General features: G+C 44.8%; 1 protein-coding gene across 8 annotated transcripts in view; it reads left to right on the top strand.

Moving 5' to 3' along the window:
• ZMYM4 (zinc finger MYM-type containing 4) overlaps positions 1-16,507 on the top strand; it is a 30,559-nt gene that overhangs the window by 10,505 nt on the left and 3,547 nt on the right. For 5 of the 8 annotated variants that reach the window (XM_027900016.1, XM_027900012.1, XM_027900011.1 and 2 more), the window contains 23 exons: positions 524-694; positions 3,353-3,431; positions 4,136-4,388; positions 5,023-5,197; positions 5,299-5,511; positions 5,914-6,064; positions 6,707-6,822; positions 6,932-7,204; positions 7,707-7,857; positions 8,120-8,292; positions 8,396-8,546; positions 9,618-9,758; positions 10,062-10,099; positions 10,692-10,836; positions 11,013-11,131; positions 11,480-11,651; positions 12,251-12,304; positions 12,413-12,592; positions 13,124-13,218; positions 13,338-13,509; positions 14,945-15,096; positions 15,578-15,689; positions 16,083-16,331. In XM_027900016.1, coding sequence (XP_027755817.1) covers positions 524-694; positions 3,353-3,431; positions 4,136-4,388; positions 5,023-5,197; positions 5,299-5,511; positions 5,914-6,064; positions 6,707-6,822; positions 6,932-7,204; positions 7,707-7,857; positions 8,120-8,292; positions 8,396-8,546; positions 9,618-9,758; positions 10,062-10,099; positions 10,692-10,836; positions 11,013-11,131; positions 11,480-11,651; positions 12,251-12,304; positions 12,413-12,592; positions 13,124-13,218; positions 13,338-13,509; positions 14,945-15,096; positions 15,578-15,689; positions 16,083-16,331 — 3,535 coding nt within the window. The remainder of the gene's footprint in view (positions 1-523; positions 695-3,352; positions 3,432-4,135; positions 4,389-5,022; positions 5,198-5,298; positions 5,512-5,913; positions 6,065-6,706; positions 6,823-6,931; positions 7,205-7,706; positions 7,858-8,119; positions 8,293-8,395; positions 8,547-9,617; positions 9,759-10,061; positions 10,100-10,691; positions 10,837-11,012; positions 11,132-11,479; positions 11,652-12,250; positions 12,305-12,412; positions 12,593-13,123; positions 13,219-13,337; positions 13,510-14,944; positions 15,097-15,577; positions 15,690-16,082; positions 16,332-16,507) is intronic. The other 3 variants (XM_027900017.1, XM_027900015.1, XM_027900014.1) reach the window with 2 other exon arrangements.

Here is a 16,507-nt window from a genome sequence, read left to right on the forward strand (position 1 = left end):
ATAATTCAAAACACGTATTTTGTATTTGAGTGTAAATTTGAGTGTCAAGGAAACTGATCTTCTGACTCTTAGACATCTGTGCTGCTTAAACAGTGCCTGTAATTTTGTAAAATTTTGCTGACCCTCTCTTTGGATTGAGGATTCTTTCGATAGCCACTTTGCTGTTCAGCGTGGTCTGAGTGACCCGTGAGCCGAACCCAGACCTGGATGCATCCACCTGACCTGCTGTCTTTTTTTCCACACGAGCCAGGGAACAGCTGTATCCACAGGAGACACTCCCAAAGAACCAACTCAGAGAGCTGGGTGGCTTCTGCTTCGGCCAGAGGAGTGGAAAGGATTGGGGGTGGGATGAGAGAGGGGGCTGCAGGGAGGTCCGGGCAGCAGCTGCTGCCCAGCACCTCTCCCACCTTCCAGTGGCAGGACCCAAATCTGTCGGTCTGCACCACAAAACTCCCCTTGGCAGCAGCCCAACTCCTCATGGCAGATGCAGGAGGGTGAATTCTTTTTCATATTATTGTTTCAGGAGTCTAGCTACCTATTTTCTAGTAAGGAATCTATTGGACAAGAGCTGGGGAGTTCCTTTGCACGAAATATTAGAATTAAGGAGGAGCCTTTGGATGACGAATATGATAAAGCTATGGCCCCACAGCAGGGACTGTTAGACAAAATTAAAGATGAACCTGGTAATTCTGAGGTAAGTTTCCCGTCGCATTTCTCACTTTGGTCTGACAGCTGACCGCATAAGCTGAACGTAAATTCAGCACTTTATTTGGTTTGTTGACCGAAATTTAACTTGAAGAACATAGTTTAGTAGAAGGATTTTCCCTTCTTATACTACCATGAAACCCACCCCCCCACCCCAAAGTTTTTGATGTCTTGTTACCTTGTCACTCAAAATGTTTTTGCCTTTCAGTTGGGAACAAAGCCAAGCGCTGTATAAACCTCTGTTATTAAATCTGAGGCCATGTAGACACTTGATCGCAGTCTAACTAGGAAATAAACTGTAAAGCACATTTTGTTGAATACCTTGTCACAGTTAAGAGATGTGAGTTAAACCAGTGCTATTCCTGCTGCTCCCTTAAAGGATGTCTGTGCAAGCACAGTGGTTCGTTGTTCTTGTTTTGAATTAACATTTAAGAGATCTTAGCAAAATATTTAAGTACTTACACGTCAGTAAGGTCAATTTAAGCATGGGTATAATTCTCACTGGAGACTGACATTTTTTGTGATGATGCAAGTGAAAGCTCAGTACTTGCAGCCCGGGGAAGGTCTGCCCCACGGAGGGAGCGGTGCTGGGGCCGGGCCTGCTGAGCTCAAGCCAATCTCTGTGCCACTGGCTCACTGTGTGACACCAGGGAAATGAGCTGGGCTGCAGTTCCAGTCTCCTCACTGCTCATCTTTGGGCTGCCTGGCAAACTTCACGTGTCAAAGGTGTGCAGAGCTTCCCTCAGTGATCCATCCCCTCGCACTGGCACGGCAGTGTTGGTGTTCCTGGGCAGGCATTAGTTTTTAGCGTCACTCTGTGTCCTCTGCTAAACCCCCTCTGCTCTCTGGGCCTGTCTTACCAGCATTTTTTTTCTTCTTTCCCCGTAATACTCTTAATAAAGAAGTAAATTATTTGCAACTTCAGGTATCACTGCCCTTCTGATTTCAGTCTCTGGGGGATTGTTTGGGTTTATTTTTCCATAGGATGTCAAACCACGTGTAGGGTAGTTAAATCTGTCTCTTCTTTTGTCCTCCAAAGATGGCATCTGCTGTGTGGATTTGTGTGGAATGCAAGGCGAGATGTCTGTGGTTATCAGAGATCATATTAATAAGTAAAAATGAAGACTTGAAGAATTTAAATGTCAAATATCCTATGGTTCAAAATATTCCTTCCTGGAGTAAAATCCTGTGATTATCAACTCTGCCTGATACTGGAAAAGTAGGAGAACTGAGTTCATTTTGTTTTGCTTTAGATTGGAATTAATATGGGGGGTGTTTGTGGTTTTTTTGGGTTTTTTTTTAATATTTCCTGAAAGATAAGAGCACTTCTTGCTGTAACCAGTAGTTGGAGCTGAAGGTTTTTGGCTTTCAGCACTGCTACACTGCTGTGAAACTGCTTGATCATGCACAGTTGATGTCAGGATTTGCCTCCATTTCTCTTGACTAAGGATAAACTGCAGTTAAAATGCTTAAAAAACTGTATGTCTGCAAGTAACTGTTTTTTAAATAATAATAATGATGATAATAATAAAAATGGTGCTTTAAATCTCATCACAGTTCACCCATACCCAGGTTAGAACTTCTCTTAGCTGAGATTTGAGTGTTTCAGTTCACATGATCAGGGAATACCACTGCCTGCTCTCCTGGGAAACCTGTTGAGAAATAGTTTGGTTGTCTTCGAGTAGAAACTTTCAGCTTCCCTCAGCAGTAAGAGAAGTGTTCTGTGCCTTGTGGAGATTGGTGTGGGATTTTTAGGAGCTGGTTTAGGCTGGGGGAGCAGCTCACTGTCACTGGGAAGGGGGGGTCTCCTGGCAGCCAGGCAGGGGAGTGTGTGAGTTCAGCTCATTCAGAACGTGCCATCCCGCCTCACTGCTCCCACATGACTGTAAGGAGGTTAAATCTTGTCATCTCTGTAGTTCCAAGAGATTATGCTTTTCAGCCTGTTAGGATTTCCATGTGGAGTGTTCCAAGCCGCTTTCTGGCTCGGATTTCCAGGGAGAGCAGGGGCAGGAAGCGTGGTGGTGTCAGGCTGAGGAGCTGCTGGGGACTAAGCCAGTCATTTACAGCTTGTCAGCCACTCCACAGGCAGCTGGCCGTGGGGATTTGCTCATGCTGTAGGAGTGTGAGGTGATTGCCCAGGCTGAGCAGGGGTGTGATGGTCTGTTATGGCTCCAGTGGTGCCAGCTTTGATCTGCTGCAAAGCTTCACCTCGGGCTGCTCCACGCCCCTAACTGCTGCTTAGCACAGAGTGCCCTCCTCGGGGTCCCAGCTCTGTTCCCTCCCTGTCCTCCATCAATGAGGAGATAAAGCTTGTTTCACATAACAGGGGCTGCAGAGCACTCCCAGATGGGAAGTTTGTGTGAGTGCAAAGCAGAGATTTCCTAAAGCCTTGGCCGAATTCTGAGGTGTCTTGGAGTGCAGCTGGAGAGGGCAGCCCCACTTTTCCATTCGTGCACCCCTCGGGTGGGGTTTGCTGTGACCCCCTGAGCAGGTTCTGTGTGTGGGGCTCAGGCAGCAGCAACTGTCACCTGGCTTAGGGTGCTCACTCTTCCTTAGGGTTCAATGCAGCCTTGTGAAAGAATGGAAATCATGTAAGCTGCGATGACATGTGTGTATTTGTTCTCCTTTTCCTTTCCCTTTGTTTTAGGAGTACGGCCAACAGCCAAAATCTCAGGAAGGGGAGCTGAAAATCAGTGCTGTATTTTCAGTCAGTGGCAATCCTGTTGGTAAGGAATAGGCAAGACTAACTTCATTTAAACCTGTAAAATATTTCACCTTTGCAAATAGTCCTGCGGGTTGTTCTGCATTTAGTTTCCTGTGCCTGACCCCAGTAGGAATAAAGAACTAGTTTGGTTTAGAGACAATGAAATTGAGATTATAAAATAATTGTATTTTTGAGGTATAGGAAAATTGAATGTGAAATACAAGAATTGAATGTGTTAAATGGCCTTAAGCTGAAGGAGGGCAGGGTTAGATTAGATGTTAGGAAGAAATTCTTCCCTGGAGGTTGGTGAGGCCCTGACATAGGTTGCCTGCAAAAGCTGTGGCTGCCCCATCCCTGGAAGAGTCCAAGGCCACGTTGGAGCAACTTGGGCTAGTGGAAGGTGTCCCTGCCCATGGGAGGGGGGTTGGAATTAAGTGAGCCCTAAAGTCCCTTCCAACCCAAACCATTCTATGATTCCACGAAAGGGATGCTGAGAGTGCATTCTCCGTCTTAATAGTAGCTAAAAAAAATCTGCTATGCAGAAACCCAGCACAGGGCATGTATTTCTGGAGAGTTCACGTGCTATTTGATTCTCCTCTAGACCCTGACAACCCAAATAAAGTCACGAGCCTTGTGCTTGTCCCTGAACACAGTGAGGTCTGTGTAACAGATCCGTAACACTTACACTGTGTTTCCTCTGTGTGGTTTTTTTTTTTTTTTTTTTAGCTCCACAGCTGTCATCAGGTTTCCAGCCTGCTGTGGCATCCTCTGGCATGAGCAAAATGCTCCCTTCAGTTCCAGGCACAGCTGTTCGGGTTTCCTGTTCTGGCTGTAAAAAAGTCCTGCAGAAGGGGCAAACTGCCTACCAGAGGAAAGGCTCGACCCAGCTCTTCTGCTCCACACTGTGCCTCACTGGATACACCACTCCAGCTTCTCGCCCACCAGCTTCTACCAAGAAAACCTGCTCAGCCTGCTCAAAGTAGGACAATGCCTTCATTTGCTCTGGTCATAATTGATGTTCAAGCAGATAATGAGAGGCTCCGGTGCGGGTTTTGCGCCCCTCGCTGTGTCTGTAGCGCTGCTCCCCTTCCATGTCCCTGCAAAAATTGGGGCTGGTGCTGTTCCTTGTTAATTGGTCTGTCTGCTGGCAGTTCCATTTCCTTAATTGGGTGTTACATACGCACATTTAAAAGCCTCTGTGATGAAGAGTTGTCTTTTTTTGACCTTTTTTTGTGACCTTTTTCCCTCTTTTCCACACACCCTTATGTGATTGGTGTGGGCATTGTTAAAGGGAGTTGTTCCACGTGTCCTGCTTTCTAGATTTTTGATTGGTAAAGACTGTGCAAAACAGTGACTTTCTCTGAGTTCCTTTAGGAAAGATGTGATGATACAGTTTGTATCACACCTACTTGAGAATTGTACTGCTTATCTATTTTCCTGTTAGGAAGAGAAAAGTGAAGTCAGGTACTTCGGCAGCAAAAAAGAAAGGTTTAAATGAAATGGATCCACCCTTTCCTGGAGAATGTTTAGTCTCCAGAAGAAGCAAGGGCAGCAAGCTGACATGAAACCAGCGTTAATCCTCTATCTCTGTGTTTGTTTTTCCTTTTCCATAGAGAAATTTTAAATCCAAAGGATGTTATCACTGCCCAGTTTGATAACACGGACTCCAGTAAGGATTTCTGCAGCCAGTCTTGTCTGTCCACGTACGAACTGAAAAGGAAACCCGTTGTCACTATCCACACCAACAGCATTTCCAGCAAGTGCAGCATGTGCCAGAAGAACGCAGTGGTAATTGCAAATTCCTTCGTTTGAGTTGCTTTAGCACAGCTTGCTGTCTGGGGGATGAACACACACCTATTCCTTGCTGAGTGCGCTCCCTTTCCCCCCAGATCCGGCACGAGGTGAATTACCAGAACGTGGTGCACAAGCTCTGCAGCGACGCCTGCTTCTCCCAGTTCCGCTCGGCCAACAACCTGACCATGAACTGCTGTGAATACTGTGGGGGGTACTGCTACACTGGCTCTGGGCAGTGCCACATCCTGCAGATAGAGGGACAGTCCAAAAAGTTCTGCAGTTCCCTATGTGTGACAGCCTACAAGCAGGTATATGTGAGGGGACAAGGGGGATCGGCTTCCCACTGCCAGAGGGAAGGATTAGGTGGGGGGTTGGGAGAAATTCTCTCCTATGAGGGTGGGGAGACCCTGGCACAGGTTTCCCAGAGAAGCTGTGACTGCCCCATCCTTGGAAGTGTCCAAGGCCAGGTTGGATGGGGCTTGGAGCAACCTGGGCTAGTGGAAGGTGTCCCTGCCCATGGCAGAGGGTGGAATGAGATGCTAAAACCAGAACTCAAAGAAGTGCATCTGCACCATAAATGACAGCTGTAAAACAAGTGTGGTTTCAAGCGCCCCAGCACATTTTATACGTGTTTCATGTGTTACCAATAATCTCCAGGTTAATGAAAATGCCAGGTTCCAAAAGAATGACCAGTTTTTCTGTTTCCACAGAAGTCAGCTAAAATCACACCCTGCACACTGTGTAAATCTCTGAGGTCTTCAGCCGAGATGGTGGAGAGCACAAATAATGCGGGGAAAACGGAATTGTTTTGCTCTGTGAACTGTTTGTCAGCATACAGAGTAAAAATGGTCTCTTCTGCAGGTAAGCTTGTCCTTTTGCTTCTGTAGAAGCCTAATTTCACAATGCTCATACCCAGACTTTATTTGTCTTGAAAGTTAAGGCTGATATTCTTTTTTTTTGGGGTGGCCCCTTTTTTAAAGGGAAGTGCTGAGATGGGAATAAAAGGACTTTCTACTGTAGGTGAACGTAGCAGTGACAGTACAGCCATTTCAGTTTTGGTTTTAGGGAGCTCAAACATGATAATCGACCTTAAATCTATTTTCTGCTCTTGCAAGTGCAGCTGGTGGGTTTCCCAGCCACCTGTGTGGACATACACCATGTCACTGCTGGGGCTCCTCTGCCCTTGTTCTCTGGGGTGATGAGTTGGTTACCTCAGCCCAGTGTTGCACGGAGCTAGACAAACACCTTCTCAGCTGTTTTTCTTGTGGAATTAGAAAAATGCTTGCTGACATCCTAGGGATACTGGGAGATTAATTAAATTTCTGGCAAGCAACAGGCGCAGCAGCTGCAGTGTCTGCCTCTGAATCTGCAGAAACGTCGTCTCGGGCTTCTCTCTGTACCTTGGCTCATCATCCAGACTGTTTTTGTATGCACGGTGCAAAATCATCTGCAATACAACCTCATGTTGCATAAATCACTTTTTCTTCTGTGTTTCACCCTCAGGTGTCCAAGTTCAGTGCAACAGCTGTAAAACCTCAGCAAACCCTCAGTATCACTTGGCTATGTCAGATGGGAGCATTCGCAATTTTTGCAGCTACAATTGCGTCGTGGCTTTTCAGGTGTGGCATTCTCGGATTTCTTCTTAGCTGAACTAGCAGAGCGCTAAATCGGTGGTGGAAGTGTCTGGGAGGCTCTCGAAATAAAGCCTGATGCTTTGCTTCCCCGCAGAATTTGTTCAACAAGCCTTCGGGGCTGAAGTCCTCGGTGGTGCCGCTGTCGCAGGGTCAGGTCATCGTGAGCATCCCCCCGGGGACGGCGGTGTCGGCCGCTGGCACCACCTCCACGGTGACCTCCAGCTCCACCAGCACCTCAGCTGCTGCAGGGCTCCAGAGACTGGCTGCCCAGTGCCAGCAGGTCACTTTTACCCGCCCCGTCGCGAAACTCAAGTGTCAGCACTGCAGCAGATTGTTTGTAACCAAACCCGAACTGCTTGACTACAAGGTAATCAGGAGCAGGGCTTTTCCAGCTCTTTTTTTTTCTCTGCAGAAATGCAAGGAGTTGTGGTTTATATGCACTGGTCTGTCAGTACTGCTCTGTTACTTACTATGAGCTGCTGTGGAGGGATTTGGAACTGATTATTGTATCATTTAACCGTTATCAAACTAAATACTGATACGAGCTCCATGGTCTTAAAACCAGAAAAAAAAACCAAACACCAAAAAAAACCAAACTAAATGATTACCTGGCTAAAGAAACACATTCCCATCTCTTGGACCCAGAGATGATCCTTTTAATCCAAGGGCAGAGCACACTGGTGAGGGTTTTCTGCAGAAAGTTCTGCTTTAATGTGAAGCTAAATGGGGAGATTCATTTGCTGGTGCTGTCTGTTGTTGATTTCCAAGGGTATAAATATGTTTCTGCGTTTTTATTAACTGTTAAAATGTATTATCTGGGATGTGACTCATTCAGACATTGAAACCAAAACATTCTGGCTGTGTTGCAGGGTAAAATGTTCCAGTTCTGTGGGAAGACCTGCTGTGATGAGTATAAGAAAAAGAACAGTGTGATGGCTTTGTGTGAATACTGCAGGTTTGAGAAAATCATCAAGGAGACAGTGAGATTCTCAGGCTCAGATAAAACATTCTGTAGTGAAGGTAAGAAAGGGCAAAACCCTGTCTGAGAGAAATCAAGTCACAAGTGTTTTGCTTTAAAATTATTGGTGATGCTAAGAGAAATCCAATATTTTTAAGTTAGAAATCTGGGTTTTTTTAGGTTTAGGGACACAGAACCTTCTTCACACTTTTTAACGGTATACTGCTGCAACAAATTGCTACAGACATCATTAAATACAAGAACTAGAAGTGCTCAGCGATTGTCTTTTTGGTATTAAAGAATGTTTTTGCTGTTTTCTTTTAGTTTGTAAACTGCTCTATAAACATGACCTGTCGAAGCGCTGGGGAAACCACTGTAAAATGTGCAGTTACTGTTTGCAGACTGCCCCCAAGCTGGTCCAGAATTACTTTGGGGGGAAAGTGGAGGAGTTTTGCTCCGAGGAGTGCATGTCTAAGTTCACGGTTCTGTTTTACCAGGTAAGCAGTGTTGTCACAGCCTCCAGGAGAGGTTTTTATCCACGTGCTCCTCGCTGGTGTTTCCAGGTGTGTTCAGTTGCTCCCTCCCTCTCTCTTTTCCTAGATGGCAAAGTGTGATGGTTGTAAGAGGCAAGGAAAGCTCAGCGAGTCCATAAAGTGGCAAGGGGAGATGAAGCATTTCTGCAACCTGCCTTGTATCCTGCTGTTCTGTAAACAGCAAAGTGTCTCTGACCCTCCACCCCCAAACAACACAGGTAAAAGCGGGCTGGGGGTGCTGCTGCCTCTTGATGTGCCTGACAGTGAGATGGATGTTTGTTTGGAAACTCAGTCCAGGGAACTTTCTAAGATCTGTCCTCTCCTGGGGCGTTTCCCTGTTGCTGTTGAATGGGCTGACTTTACTTAACTACCCTTACTTGAGGCAGTTTCAAACTTCTGCAGGTGTGAGATGCAGCTGCTTCACGTGCCACACAAATTTTAAAGAAGATGAAGCAAAAGCACTTGCTTCTCAGTCACTTTCGTGGAAAAAAAGGCCTGTTCTCTTGGGGTAAAATATACTGATCTGATGAGGACATGTTAAATATGTCACTTGTCTTGATAACACAGGGCAGATATGGTAGAATGTTAGCTTTCAGTTAACAAAAGCAATGGAGTGGTGAAATTAATAGAGTTAATGGCTGTAAATACAGACTTGCATATATGCACTTAAAGCAGCCAGCTCTGGGCAGTCTGTGGGCTTATAAAGAGTTCCCATTTCTGTGTCATTAAGTGTTGATTCTTGGAAGTGTCATCCCCAAGGTTAATGAGGTCTGAAGCTGTTTCCTTGAGCAGGTGGAGTGGGAATGAGGGTGGGAATGAAGCCCACTGGAACAAGAACTGTGAGTTTCTGTAGAGAATGAAATGCAAAGGGAAAGAAAGTCCCCCAAAGACAGGAAGAGGAAGGGAACTAAGAAGCAGGAGTATCCCTGATCCTAAAGAGGGGCATAATCTCCCACTGAGTGGTGGTGGCTGTAACAGTAAGGTACCCAAAACCAATGAAGTGTATTAACTGAGAGTTTATAGTGTGTACAAGGCCACAGTCAGCTTTTCAGCTTGGTGCACATCTGCTGCTTGCACTGGTGGGAGCTCTTTTCCCCCTCTTGCTTTGTTTGCTTGTGGAACCAGCTCCTGTTTAAACTGAAATGCTGCAGCTTTACACCTTCATCCCCTTCTCACAGCAGCCTTTTTCACCTGGAGATAAATCTGAGGTGGGGGGTGTTGTTTCCGAAATGCTATTTTACAAATTATCTTACTGCTTATTTTCATTTTCTTCTGCTCACTGTGTCCAGCAAACCTTTCCATGGCACCTGCCTCCTCCTCAGGCCCTCCTTCTTTGAGAAAGGACTCAACCCCTGTCATAGCAAACGTGGTGTCCCTTGCAAGCACCCCAGCTGCCCAGCCTACTGTTAACTCCAACAATGTCTTACAGGGTAAGGCAGCTGAATACCATGCCTGTGCTTTTAAATCTCTATTCCTGAACATCTATATTTGCTCAGGGATCTTTTTGCACTGAGGACAACAGCCACTTCTTCATTATTCTTCACATCAGTGCAGGTGGTTGCATTTGTTCTTTCCTTTATATAGGTGTAAATAATGACTTGAATTTATGTACCGAAACAGGGAATGAGTTTTAATTGGAATTCTTTTTCTTGACCTTGGCAGAATATGGATTATGGTCCTTGATGATGAGTACACAGGTTATTGTATGCTTGTTTGTTTTTTTTTCTTCACAGGTGCAGTCCCTACTGTGACAGCAAAAATAATAGGAGATGTAAGTTTTACAAGAGACTCTTTCTCTCACTTTCACCTATAAAGTATTTAAGAGTTCTGCACTATCATTTTGGAACTGCTTTCCCTGGTTATGATTGGGCTTTAAAATTCATCCAGCCTGCAGATGCTTTTTGAAAAATGGATAGAATTTACATGGCATAAAAGTTCTGTTGTGTTCACTGACAGATTGGATGATTTAAGGCAAAGCCTGTCAGATTGTAGCTCTTGAGGTGTCTGTGGTTCTCAAGTAATTCAGTAGTTTCCCATCACTTGACTCAGTTTTTTAGGTATCTGTATCAGATTTTTAGTTATCAAAAGTATCTTAACTCCTTTTTGTATCTTTGCCATCAGTGAGATTCCAAGGTCAAAAGTTTATAGTGGTTTTTTGACTACAGGAACCCAATATTCCTGCAGATTTGTTCACTGTGCTGTTAACAAAATTAGCTAGTTTTGCAGGAGTTTTTAAGTGATCATTTTTATCAGCAAGTAGAGTTCTAAATTCTTCAGCCTCCCAGAGCAGAGAACAAACACTACTCTTATGTTATCCCTCAAACCAATACTGACTCTGCCCTGGTTTTGTGTTTTCCAAACAGGCAAGTACCCAGACAGATGCCCTGAAGCTCCCATCATCAAAACCACCCAGGCTTCTAAAAAACAAAGCTTTACTGTGCAAGCCAATCACACAGACTAAGGCCACCTCCTGCAAACCTCACACACAAAACAAAGAATGCCAGACAGGTGGGTATCTGGTCTCCTACCCCTGTTGTAAAAGTCTGTATTGCAGTTGAGACAGTAATACATGACTCATGTAACAGAGCATTATTTAATTTATTTGAAAACCTTAACTAGTTTTCAGGCTGTTGTGTGGTATTTTTCCAACAATTTTTGGTTTGTTCTGTTTTTTGGTGTAACAGAAGCAGCTGCTGTTCAGCCCCAGATCGTTGTGGTACCTGTTCCTGTCCCAGTGTTTGTGCCAGTGCCCCTCCACCTCTACACTCAGTACACACCAGTTCCCCTGGGGATGCCAGTACCTGTAAGTTATTCTGCAGTTCACTACAGAAGTCAGTGGTTTCCAGTCTTGCTTGGTGTCCAGCACACCCAGCACAGTGGCACTGGGTGTTGTGTCTGCTCATCCAAGTGGTACTTGGAGTCCTTGAAGGCATTTCCCTCCCTCTTGCATAATGTTTGCTTAAACATCATCACACAAAACTGCCAGTTTGTAGGGAGATTGCAGAACAAGTTGTCCTGTCCGGAGTTATTTTTAAATTAATTTCAGTAGTCCTGAAATATATGTAAGATTAAATGAGAGGAATCTCCCTCGTGTATTTGCTGTTTCACTTCACCCCTGAGTATGGTCTGATGTTTTCCACATGTTCCATAGGTACCAGTTCCCATGCCCTTCCCAACTACCCTGGATAACGCTGATAAGATCATTGAAAACATTCAGGATGGCAAGGAAAAGATTTCCATAAATCCATTTGAAGCTGATCTCCTTCAGATGGCGGAAATGATCGCAGCAGATGCGGAGAGAGAAAAAACACACTCTCATGGTGGTAGGTGGTGCCTGCAAAAGGAAATGAAATGCGGTGAGGGGAAAGTCCTCTCACCACAGAGATTTCCCTTTCCCCCATCCTGGGTGCTGATTTGACTTGTATGGACAGTAACAGGTTACTAGAGGTAGTCATCTCCAGATCAGCACATCATGTGTTGGAAGGAGGAGCCAAAATCAAGAAGACAGAGCAGCTGTTTTAAACAGCTTTTTATTTTCCTATCAGGATTTTTATGTGGGGTTCTTGAAGGGTGGTGCAGCTCAGAGTGTGTTGGATAGTGACCAACCCATGTAGTAAAAACTGAACAAGCTGAAAAGAGATGAACAGAGTACCTTATTTGTCCAAAGATGACTCAAACAACAAACAGGGAGAGTTGGAAACCTTTGGAAAAGCAAGCATAGGTTAGTTCTGCATTTCTGTTTCCCCTGCAACAGCATGGCCAAGGTAGAGAAAGCTGTTGGGAGAACTCCAGTGAAGGAGAAGACACATTATGTGTGTTAATATTATGAGCTAATCCATAGTTTTTTGGTGTCCAAAGTATTTTATATTAGTTGTATAAGCTGTCAGTCATGTGCAAATACAGTTTCCTTCTTTCTCCAAAGGATCTCAAACGTCTGAGCACGAGCTCTTCCTGGACCCCAAGATATTTGAGAAAGGTCAGTCAGATATCTTTTTTTTTTTTGCAAGTGGGTTTTGATCCTCTTGTATCTCCTCTGGCAAACTCCTGGTTTTATGCCTTTCCTGTGTGGTGCCTCTCGTTGCAGACCAGGGCAGCACCTACAGCGGAGATCTGGAGTCGGAGGCCGTGTCCACTCCACACAGCTGGGAGGAGGAGCTGAACCACTACGCCTTACGATCTAACGCCCTGCCAGAGCCCGAGCCAGAGCTGAAGCAGTTCTCCAAAGGGGATGTGGAGCAGGACCTGGAGGCCGATTTTCCATCAGGTCGGTGTGATGTGAAGAGAAACTCGTTGTCCCGTGGAGGCACACGCGGTTTTCTGCGTGAGCTTTGGGCCACCAGCCTGCCTGTGGGTTCTTGTGGAGTGAAACTGGGTGTTCAAAGCTGCAGTTATTGATCAGCTCTCCTGAAAATTACTATTTAAAAAATATTAGTGGTATCTTTGAAGACAGCATTCTGCAGAACCCCTGACAGGAGTAGCAGAAGCCTTGCTTGACTTCTTTAACTCATCACTTCTGTGTCCCTGGGTATAATCCATGTGAGTGGGGGGTAAGATCATGTTTGCCTGAGTAAATAAACCCACTGTTTCAGGGGGCTTTTTGCTTCTACTGAGGATTGACTTCCTTTTTACAGAAAGTGCATAGATTTACTTAATCATTAAAATGTCAGCATCATTTGAATATAGAGCTGTGATTGCCAACTGTCAGGTGTTCCCTAGTATCTCAGTGACAGTGACACTTCTACCTGGGCTGCTAAATCATGTAATTAAACTCTTCATGGTGTTGATTTGACTCCAGACTCATTTGACCCTCTCAGTAAAGGACTGGGCTTGCAGTCACGGTCGCGGGCAAGGCGGAGACACAGGGACGGCTTCCCACAGCCAAAAAGAAGGGTAAGGAAGCACTTCTGGAACACAGACTCCTGCAGTTTGAAGTCATAACATCACATGCACTAATCTGAGCATCCAAGGATGAGGAGCTTGTTCGGTGCTGACTGTTGGTTTGCCTGCAGGGACGGAAGAAGTCTGTAGTGGCTGTGGAGCCCCGGAGTCTGGTGCAGGGCTCCTACCCCGGCTGCTCCGTGTCTGGGATGACCCTCAAGTACATGTATGGGGTAAACGCCTGGAAAAACTGGGTCCAGTGGAAAAACGCACAGGAAGAACAGGGGGACCTGAAGTTTTCAGGTAAATCTGTCTCTCAGTGGAAACAGAAGCACTCAGTTGAAGAACAGTTGTCATGATATGTCGTTCAGGTAAAAATTAGGATTAGGTATCACTGAGCTTCACAATATCCATGAGTGGAGAACAGGTTTTATGGAATACTGTCTTACATTTTTCCATGCATTTAAAAATCGTGGCTATTGCATTCTTAATTGATCTGTTTGCTTTAAAAACAGGCTCTAAAACATTAGAAATGTTGGTCTTTTAACATCTGATTTGCCTTCATTTGCGTGTAGTGATTCTTCATTGGTAGCAGAGATGCCTCTTATGCAGCTGCAGAGCTTCTCTGAGCTAGTATAGAGTCATAGATTTATCAGGCCATAATTCTAAGTTGACAGCACCAACTTGGCCCCATCCTTTTCATCCGTGGCTGGCGCATTCCCAGGGTATTTGTTTGTCAGCAGAACTGTTTGCTGTAAAATAATTTCGTGCTACAACATCAAAATCTTAGCACCTTATCTCTAGGCTTCACAGCTGGAAAGAAACATTCCAAAAGTCTGTGCTGCAACCTGCCTGAAATTAACTTCATTGCTCCTCTTGTCTCACTGGGGTGACAGATAATAATGACATAAAATGTCACTTTTATTTTTCGAATGGTGGATTTTTTTATTTCTTTTTTCCCCACAAAAGCCCAGCAGTCCTGGGATTTGGCAGTGTCTGATTCCCCTTTTCCCTGGTTTCAGATCTTACATCATTGCACTGAGTTTTGTGGGCAGCTTTTCAGAATTGAGCAGAGAATTTGAGTTGGGAATAGAACTGAGCATTTTGGGGATGGTGAGGAAGAGAGCAAACCATAATAAATACTTGTGCAATGTAAAGAACTAAGCGTGCAGGACTTGCATAAGAAAGATCCCAAAGGGGAAAATTCTAATTAGGATGAGATCTTTTTTCATCTCTCATTTGGAATTTTTGTTGCCATTCCATGAGAGCAGCTGGAGTTTATTTCCCAGAAGAGCAGTAATCACATGAGTTACTGCGTGTTCTTCTTGTGGCTAAGGAAGTAAATATTACAGTTATTTCCAGGAAACTGTGCCCACTCCCAGAAAGATTCCCTGCTTGCTTCAGCCAAGCCTGGTGATTTCACTGTCGATCATTTGATTGATTCCTGGTTGCTCTGCTTCCCTTTCCAAATCCCCCACGGGTCCCATTAAATCCTTCCCTCCTTCTTCCTTTAAGAAGTCAGATCTGCTGCCCTCGGTGATGTCCAGAACTGTCAGGAAATGCTCGAGGGCTCTCACTGCCCTGAGTGCAGCTGGAGAGGAGAAACCCCTCGGTCAGCACATACAGGGGGGTTCGTGTGTGAGAGGAGATTTGGGAGCTCTGCCTACGGGAAATAATGAGGAATGTGTGAAGGTTTCATCTGCTGAATTAATTTCTCCAATGGTTTTCCTGGCCCCAGTTCATCCTGTGAAGCTCAAGGAGGACATTCTCTCGTGCACTTTTGCTGAGCTGAGTTTTGGCTTGTGCCAGTTTATTCAAGAGGTGCGGAGACCAAACGGAGAAAAATACGATCCTGACAGCATCCTGTACTTGTGCCTTGGAATTCAGCAGGTAACTCCAGGGATTAGGGGGATGCTGGCAACAGACAGAACTTACTCTGGTTATTTATTTATACTTTACATCCATAGTCCCACAGAGCAGCTTGGGTTTTGTAGAGGAGGCAAGAACATTTCCTTTTTGTGCTTTATTCTTTGTGTTAATTCCGTATTTTACTAATTTGTCTTGACTTTTTTATGCTTAGAGTGACCAAGTTCTTCTGTCCTTGTAAGAATGTGATGGGGTGGGCTCAGTGTTTCTAACTAGGCACAAACCTTTGGGTTTGGCACCTTTTTGGTCCTATTTAATATATAGGAAAGATTTGCTTTAGGGTGAGATGTTTTAGACCTAAAATAATTGCTTGATGCTCTTCTAATATATAAGTTGACATGGAAGAGGTTACCAGGAAAAATTCTCAGTGGCAAGACCTGAAGTGTCCTCTCTGCAGTGTTATTTAATCACAAACTGTGTGACTCCCTGTTTTTTTCTCTCCTAGTACCTATTTGAGAATGGTAGAATAGACAACATTTTTACCGAGCCCTATTCCAGGTTCATGATTGAACTCACAAAACTTTTGAAAATCTGGGAACCTACGATCCTTCCAAATGGTAGGACACTTCTTTTGTCTGGTGTAGCTGCATGATAAACCTCCATCATAAATCCATGTTTTCTCATGCTGAATGTTATAGGAATTACACATTTTTGCAGTTGGCTGATTGTGGTTTAATGTGGTGAAATTAGAACTTAGTGAGGATCTGCTGGTGTCTGCAGTGTTCCTTTACATCCTTCTCTTCAGGTGTTGGAAGATCATGCTGTTCCACAGCTTGCTTCTCCACGCCCCTCCTGTGTTCTGCATGCAGAATTCTGATTTTATTGGATTCCAATTGCTTATAATAGGTGTGAATTTGGTCTGATGTGGGGTTCATCAGTATAGGTTGGCTGAAAGAGGACTTAGATGCATAAATAACTATTCTCTTTCTTTCTTTGCCCGTTCTTTCTAGGTTACATGTTCTCAAGAATCGAGGAGGAACACTTGTGGGAGTGTAAGCAGCTGGGTGCATATTCCCCCATCGTTCTATTGAACACCCTTCTGTTCTTCAACACCAAATACTTCCAACTAAAGAATGTCAGTGAGCACCTGAAACTGTCCTTTGCCCACGTTATGAGGCGCACCCGAACTCTGAAGTATAATACTAAGATGACATATTTACGTTTTTTCCCACCCTTTCAAAAACAAGAGGTAGAATCAGGTGAGTGCTCTCTGATCATCGGGGTCTGGGCAATCAGGTTTGTGTTGCCTGGGTCACAGAATTCGTTGCATTGTCTGCTTCTCTGTTAAAAAGGACTGGGGAGAAAAAATGTGGGATTAACTCCTGCATGAGTTAAAGGCCTTTTCTGAAGTCCTTTTCTCAGCACTTCATATTCT

The sequence above is a fragment of the Empidonax traillii genome, unplaced genomic scaffold (genome assembly GCF_003031625.1).
Source record: "Empidonax traillii isolate 1590-97213 ecotype Southwest subspecies unplaced genomic scaffold, ASM303162v1 scaffold700:size438121, whole genome shotgun sequence".
Taxonomy (NCBI): domain Eukaryota; kingdom Metazoa; phylum Chordata; class Aves; order Passeriformes; family Tyrannidae; genus Empidonax; species Empidonax traillii.